Here is an 8,157-nt window from a genome sequence, read left to right as displayed (position 1 = left end):
GTAGATAATCTATTAGAGGGTCATAGATCAAATTAGGATTATAACAATGGATAACTAATAGCGTATCTATATCGTGGAACATATAGAGTGTTCTATATAACTAAGAGTGCAATTCCAAGTTCTAAGTGTGAATTCTATAAGGAATTAATAAGTTACGGAATTTACTTGGTAAATTCGGTTCGACTTATTGGAAGCTCGGTTTTATAGGCCCATGGTCCCCATACTAGTTGAGACCATACTGCTTGTAAGACTCAGTTAATTATTTTAATTAATCAATTATAATTCTAAAGTTAGACTATGTCTAGTTTATGAATTTTCACTAAGCAATGGCGAAATTGTAAAGAAAAGAGATTCTAGGTTTATTTATTTATTAAGAGACTTTATATGTCTAAATTAATAAATATATTAAATGAAAATATTATTTAATAATTAATTTTTAGTTATTAAATAATTAGAATTGGCATTTAAATGGTTAAAATTAGAAAATTAGAATTTTTGAGAAAATGGGATTGAAAAATAACAAAATGGCAAAATTGCAAAGTGAGGCCCATTATCCGTTATATGGCCGGCCACTATGCAAGCCTTTTACCATTTACTTTTTCATTATTTTAATGCCATACAATTCTAACCTAAACCTAAATGCATTCTATAAATAGAAAGTGTTGGCTTCAGGAAACTATGACTTGCATATTGTTCCTTTCAGAGAAAAGCCATAGCCACCCCTCTCTTCCTCTTCTTCTCTTATATTTCGAAATAGCTTGAGTGATAGAGTAGTGGCCACACACATCAAGTGGTATCTCAATCATAGTGTGTAAGACTGTGAAGAATCCAAACAACAAGAAGGAGAATCAAAGGAAGGAGAGAAAAAGATCCAGGTTCAGATCTTGATTATGCTCTGCTACAGAAAGGAATCAAAGATTAGAGATCTGAACGGAAGAAGTCATTATATTCCGCTGCACCTAATGTAAGGTTTTCTTAAACTCTTATATGTGTTTATTTCATTGTTTTAGAATTCATATTAGGTTGTTAATGAAACATACATAGTAGTAAATCTAGATCCTGGTAAAATATTTCCAACACTAATATAATCACTGAAATGAGTACTCAACTCTTTATCTTTGTTAAGCCAAGCTCGAAGGAAATCATCATTTGACTTCTATATGCGGATAGAAGCTATAAATTCTGTATCTATGATTAGTACTCCCACTCAATTGAGCTACCATGTTCTTAACCTATATGTCACTGGAAGAACCATTTGGTCGACTTTAACGAATATATTCAAGAACACAAATAATGCAACTGAACTAGAGCCTAACCATCTTAGGATTGAGATCATTTGATCTAGGATCAACTAAGTGATATTAAATTGAATGGATATTACGGTAAGTTTATCATATATAGTTCATGTTCAATATCGGTCCCTTCCAATGCATACTCTATGCATTCAACCCAAGCTTACTTTAACTAATACCCTGGAAAGGACATAGCACTTATCCAAGGTGCAAGTAAAATACATTGTATATTATCCTATCAGTTAAATCATGTGTACTGATAAATCATATTTAATCACATAATCTTGATTACTTTTCACTGTGCTGATGACACAATATAACAAGAATATCAATGTGATAACGATTTAGATGAATTTATAAATCAAATAAACATACAAATGATCACATGAACCAAATAATATACTAAATAAGTAATGAAAATAAATCTATTTCTTTATTGATAATTGAATAGAAAAGATTACATTGAAATAGAGTTTTATTTAGGGTACAAAGCCCAACACCTATACCATATGGGAAGACTAGTTGTTGTAGATATCCCTGATCTTAAGGAGGCTATTTTGATTGAGGCCCATAAATCCAAGTTTGATATACATCCTGGAAGTACAAAGATGTACCAAGATTTGAAGAGACAATATTGGTGGGAAGGTATGAAAAGTGATGTGACTAGATTTGTAGATAATTGTATAGTTTGTCAGCAAGTTAAGGCTGAGCATCAGAGACCTTCAAGTTTACTTCAATCTCTACCTATACCAGAATGGAAGTGCGACAAGATTACAGTAGAATTTGTTACTGGATTGCCATTGAAACCTTTGAAGCATGACGCTGTTTGGGTGATTGTTGATCCTTTAACTAAGTCTGCTCATTCTATTCCAATCAGAAAGGATTATAAGCTTACCAGGCTAGCTCAACTTTATGTAGATAAGATATAGTTCGACTACATGGAATGCCTTCAAGTATTGTTTTTGATAGAGATCCTCGATTTACATCAAGGTCTTAAAAGGCCTTGCAACAAGCCTTAGAAATTGGACTTCACTTGAGTATTGCCGATCATCCATAGATAAATGGACAGTCTGATAGGACCTTACAGATTTTTGAAGACATGCTTCACTCTTGTGTTTTGGATTTTGGAGGTGGTTGAAGATAACACTTGTCACAGATGGAATTCACATACAAGAATAGCTACCAAGCAAGTATAGACATGGTTCCTTATGAGGCCTTATATGGGAGACCATGCAGATTGCCATTGTGTTGGGTAGAACCAGATGAGCATGTCACTATTAGACACCAGATTATCACTAGTACCACTAAAAAGATTAACGGAATCTAAGAAAGACCTAAGACAGTTCGGAGTCATCAGAAAAGCTATGCCGATCTCCATCGACGGGAAGTTGAGTTTAATGTTGGTGATTATGTCTTCTTGAAGGTTACTCCTAGGCATGGCGTTACAAGATTTGGAGTGAAGGGTAAGCTAGCCTCGAGGTATGTTGGACCTTTTGAAGTTATCGAGAGGATTGGGGAGGTCACTTACCGATTAAACTTACCAGCGTGGTTGGCCCATGTTCATAATATGTTACATATGTCTATGTTGAGGAAGTATACCCCAAATTTGTCACATGTCATTGAGTATGAGGCTATCCCTCTTCAAGATGTGACTTATGAAGAACAACCTATCAAAATCTTAGCAAAAGAGCTAAAAGGTCAGGGTCTTATGGAAAAATCACAAAGAAGACGAGGCTACTTGGGAGTCAGAGTCTAAGATTTATATGAAGTATCCTCACATGTTTAATTTTCAACTTGAGGTTGTACTTTAAAATTTTGGGATGAAATTTCTTTTAGGAAGGGAGAATGTAAAGACTCAGTTTGACCGAGTAAAAAAGAGAAATATATATATGTATAATAATAATTAATAAATATATCTTTATATATAAAAAGTGGCTATCTAACAGCAATTCTTGGCTTAATGGTGTTTTTTTAAATTTTGTTAACGTTATCACTAACGCCGTTAACTTATTATTATACCATCCATTTGTAATCCTTCTATAACTTTACGATTACTTTCAAAAGCCCTAAGCCTAACCAATATCTCACTCCCACCCCACTCCCACCCCCAATCGACTGTAAGCCTTTTCTCCACACCTAAATTCCAATCTGATTCATTGATGGATGCCCATGAAGCCACTCGTATTATTGAAGCCAATGCCAACATCATGATCCCAAATTCTAGGCGGCCTGGTCTCATCGCCATCAAATGTGGTATGACGATTCAGGACAAATGGGGTGCTAGGATTCTCATTTTATTTCTCTAGGTCTATGACAATATCGGCTCTCAGGTCAAAGCTCTAGAAAAAGAAGGCCTCATTTCTTTACAGGTTTTCTTCTTCTTCTAAATTATTATTATTATTACTCAATGGATTTTTTTGCTTAAATTACCGATGGAAAATTAAAAAAGAAATAAAAAAAGTCTTTTTTTTTTCTTATTCTAATGAAGCTTGTTTGGATAGTCCTCTGAGAAAGGACTTAGTTTGATATTTACAAAGTATTCTTCATTTGGTTTTAGTCGCTATTTTCTAATTTAGATTCCAATCGCGGATGGAGGTAAAAAAGAAATTGAAGGAAAGGCATAAAGAACGATTTGGGTTTTCAATCGCTACTTTCCAATTGAAATTTGCAATTTAAGTCGCTGAGTGCAGAAGTTTCAGCCAAGTTTGATTAATCACAAAATGTCACAATAAGAAAAGAAAAAATAATCAGATCTTTAAGGGAAAAGGTGCATAATTGGGCAGTTGTTCTTCTTAAGAATTTTTTTTTTGAATTACATTAATTTATTTCTGATATTTCATGAGAAAGTTATTTAGTATTCGGGACAAACAAGTCATTTCTATTAGCAAATGATTTTTACCCTGGATGTTGCTTCACCTTTTATACTGTTGAACATTAAACAAATATGTTATATTGTTTAATTATTTATTTATTCGTGTTCAATGACTTTTTTAATGCTCATCTAATGTTACATGTCACAGAATCATATTTGTGCTTATCACAGTATCTCTGATTTAACTTCTTTCAATTTAGAGTTGGGATGTTGGATTTGATTATTTACATGCTCTCTTTCAGGTTAGAATGCATCTTCGACCTCTCACCAAACATCCTAGGAAGAGAATACAAACTCTTGCAACCGACCTGATTGAGATATGGAAGAACATTGTCATAAAAGAAACAAGCAAAGATATACAAAATGGAAAGTTAGCAAATAAACCTTCTTTCAAACTCGAATCTCCAAAAGCTGAGAGTCACAGGCCTTCCAAATTTCAAAAAACTTCCTCTGGGAAGATTGAGAAAGGCTTCAAGGCAAAATCTATTAAGGTTGAGAAAGTTGAGCGCAATGTAGTAGAAAGTGTAACACCCTGGAATTTTGAATGGATTAGCAAAACCCTAATTAGATAATTATGAATAATTCAGGAATTATATTATTATATAGTTCAATATATGTGAATTTATAGAATTTTAAATATGTTAAGACCCCGTTGGTGAGCCAGGGGCATTTTGGTAATTATGACCCGAGAAGGGTAAAATGAGGAAATTAATTTAATTACGTGCTTAATGGAACTATATTATTATATAGTATGCCTATGTTGTCTTTTCAGGTGTGTTCTGACAGGTTGGCGCGGTATAGTCACAACCAAGAATTTTGGGCCGAACTGAGTTCGGGCCCGAAATGCAAATGGGATTGATTTACTTGGCATTTTATTTGATAAGTGATAATCTGAAATTATTTGTGAGTTATTTATGCATGAAATGACAAAATTACCGTTGTGTGGGTGAGTATGTGTGCTTTAAGCCCTAGGGGCAAAATGGTCATTTGACCATATATGAGTTTCATTTAATTAAAAGTGATTTTTGAAGAAATGAAATGTAATTTCTGGTTGTTTCTTCCTCTCACCCGAACCCTCTCCCTCTCTCTTACCCTCTTGATTTTCAAAGCTTGAATTTGTAAGGAACTAGCTTGATTTGAAGCTTGTTTGTTGGAAAAGGGTGTTGGAGGCTTGAGGCTTGATTGTGCAAGTGATTGAGGTAGTTTTTATAGTTTTAAATTGTGTTTCCCTTGCTGAAATATTGTGGTAGAAACATGCTTAGGTTATTTGATTTTGGGTTTTGCATGTGTTGTGAAAAGGATGCTTAATCTTGTTAGTTTGTATGTTAATCTCTTGACTTGTGTGGATTGAGCTTAGAGAATAATTCTTGGATGCTTGTCAAGCTTGAATTTGATTATTTATTTGCTGTTTGTGGTTGGTAGCCGCTGGAAAATATGTGTGAGTATTGGGTTTTAGCTCAAAGTTCTTGAGCTTGAGTGTAGCAAGTTTGAAGCATGAGTTTGTGTGTCATGCAATCTGAAATCTTGGGTTTATTGATGGAAATTGGTATTTGAAACATGATTTTTATTTCCTTGTTAATTGTTAGCATCAATATTTGGTAATTTGAGTGTTTGGTTGAGTTTTGGGATGGAAAAGATTGGATTTTCAAGCTGAAATTCGTGATGTTCTTGGCTGGTTTCTGGGTTCTGCACCCAAATGCCGCGGCATGCTCTGGAGCATGCCGCGGCCTGCCCCTCTTGGTGGAACTTGGGTTTTTTTTCCCAGGTGCCGCGGCATGGTCTGGGCATGCCGCGGCCCGCCCTCATGATTTTTGGGCAGTTTGGTGTGGAACTTTGAAAATGCATAACTTTTGATTCCGAACTCCGATTTGGGAGTTCTTCATATCGTTGGAAATCTCGTTCCGTGCTCTGTATGATTATCTGAATTTTAATGCCATGATTGAGTTTTATAAGTATGGAATCAGGGGTTAACCCTAAGTGTGAAATATCTCGGAATTTGTGTGACTAGGATTACCGGCACCTGATCAGGAGCACCCGGTGATTTGGAATCTCTATCTATTGCTGGAAAACAGGTAAGACAGTGATTAGCACGTAGAGTATGCGCAGTGGCACTTGTATTGAGAGTGATATGCATGAATGTTTAGTAACCGGGATTAGGGTTATTACCCTAATAGGAACGGTCTATAGCCTAGGTGTATTACCCTAGTGATATTTGTGTATAAATGCCATGCCATGTAATTGAAATGAGATTTAGGGATTATGCGCTCAAGGCATAATCAGGTTGGACTCGGTAACCATAACCAAGATGAACCAATTCTATGGCCTTAATGTATTTAGACGTGTGAGAGCAACACTTGGGTCTACGTCATGTAGATTTAAATAGATGTGTGAGCGCAACACATAGGTCTACGCCACGTAGACATAAATGGGCATGTTGGTATAATAAGCAGGTCTGTGTTATACAGACATATGTGAATGGCATATCTATTAAATAGTATGATGAGCATATTATATTTGTTATGATTTATACTGTCTTGCTGGGCTTGGCTCACGGGTGCTCTACTGTGCAGGAAAGGGTAAGTCAGTGGCTGATCAGCCATGAGTTTGAGGAGCAGGATGAAGAATGTACATGTTTGAGCCATATCAGACCAAGCAGGTTAAGGGTCTACCTGTGATGAACTTTTGCATTCTATTTTGCCGTTTAGGTCGGCTAGAAAGAAATGACTTGTAATAGAGTTTCTAAAGATTTTTGGGATCCCAACAATTTAAAAGTTTAAATGTATTGCAAGTTTATTTTCATTCTATTTGATATAAAAGTTTAAATTCTGCAATATTTTAATTAGTAATCCCGATTAGGGGATTAGGGTTTCCAAAATATTTTGGGTAGCGTGCCTAATTATTTAGGGCGTTACAGAAAGAAGGTTCAAATTGAGAAAAAAGTGTTCTCTGGAGAATGTCAAGATTAGAAAGATAAACAGAGATGTGATGAAACCAGCAACAATGAGTGCTTCATCAACTCCCAAGATCACATCTATGATCATATCTCATGATGTCTCACGAGACCGAGTACGTGACATGCTTCATGAGGCTTTGTCCAAGGACTCTAGTGAGGCAGATGGAGATATGTTGGATGATGATAATGCCTGCGATCATATTCGGGTTGCAGTGACTGTGGAGTCAGTGTTGTTTGAGAATTGGGGTGGTGCTACTGGTGCACAGAAGGTCAAGTATAGATCCTTAATGTTTAATCTCAAGGATCCAAAAAACCATGATTTCTGTAGAAATGTTCTTCTAGGACAAGTCAAGGCAGAGAGGCTTGTGGACATGAGCACAACGGAGATGGCAACTGATGGGAGGCAGCAGCAAAATAAAATGCCCGAAGAGAAAGCTTTATTCGATTGTGAGCGCGGTTTGCAAAGAGAAGCAACAACTGATCAATTCAAGTGTGGTCGTTGCGAAAAACGTAGGACCACTTACTACCAAATGCAGATGTGAAGTGCTGATGAACCTATGACAACCTACGTAACATGTGTAAAACGCAATAACCCTTGGAAGTTTTGTTAGTGTGAGGGAGTTCCTCTTAGGTGTTTTTGACTAGCCAGTGTTGGCAATTTGATTCATCTGATGATATAAGTGGCAGAGTTGCCCCCAGTTAGATGTATATGTCTTGAGTCAATTGTGTTGGATATATTTTACCAGGATCTAGATTTACTAACAAGTATCTTTCATTAAAATCCTAATATGAATTCTAAAACAATGAGATAAACACATATAAAGTTTAGGAAACCTTACATTGGGTGCAGCAGAATATAATGACTCCTTCCGTTCAGATCTCTAGCCCTTGATTCCTTTCTGTAGCAGAGCATCACCAAAATCTGAACCTGGATCTCTTTCTCTCCTTCCTTTAATGCTCATTCTCCTTCTTCTTGGTTGATTTTCCACAGTCTTACACACTATGATTGAGATACCACTTGATGTGTGTGGGCACTCACT

At 35.9% G+C, this 8,157-nt stretch overlaps 1 protein-coding gene across 1 annotated transcript; it reads left to right on the top strand.

The window, feature by feature from the left end:
- The first annotated feature begins 1,939 nt into the window (after window positions 1–1,939).
- On the top strand, window positions 1,940–7,659 carry LOC133038242 (transcription elongation factor TFIIS-like). Its single transcript, XM_061116332.1, has 6 exons — window positions 1,940–1,951; window positions 2,264–2,292; window positions 2,380–2,482; window positions 2,716–3,036; window positions 4,407–4,688; window positions 7,126–7,659. The coding sequence occupies exons 1-6, from the start codon at window positions 1,940–1,942 to the stop codon at window positions 7,657–7,659; spliced, it is 1,281 nt and encodes a 426-aa protein (XP_060972315.1).
- The last annotated feature ends 498 nt before the right edge of the window (window positions 7,660–8,157 follow it).

This window comes from Cannabis sativa, chromosome 5 (genome assembly GCF_029168945.1).
Source record: "Cannabis sativa cultivar Pink pepper isolate KNU-18-1 chromosome 5, ASM2916894v1, whole genome shotgun sequence".
NCBI classification, from domain to species: domain Eukaryota; kingdom Viridiplantae; phylum Streptophyta; class Magnoliopsida; order Rosales; family Cannabaceae; genus Cannabis; species Cannabis sativa.
Note: the sequence above shows the minus strand (reverse complement) of the source record. Positions and strands in the feature narration are given on the sequence as shown.

Bases quoted from the DNA above. Each gene is read 5' to 3' on its own strand.
- LOC133038242 (XM_061116332.1), top strand. The intron at 2,293-2,379 runs GCCTTGCAACAA...AGGACCTTACAG, and splicing joins TTACATCAAGGTCTTAAAAG to ATTTTTGAAGACATGCTTCA. The intron at 4,689-7,125 runs GTAACACCCTGG...GAGAATGTCAAG, and splicing joins AGCGCAATGTAGTAGAAAGT to ATTAGAAAGATAAACAGAGA.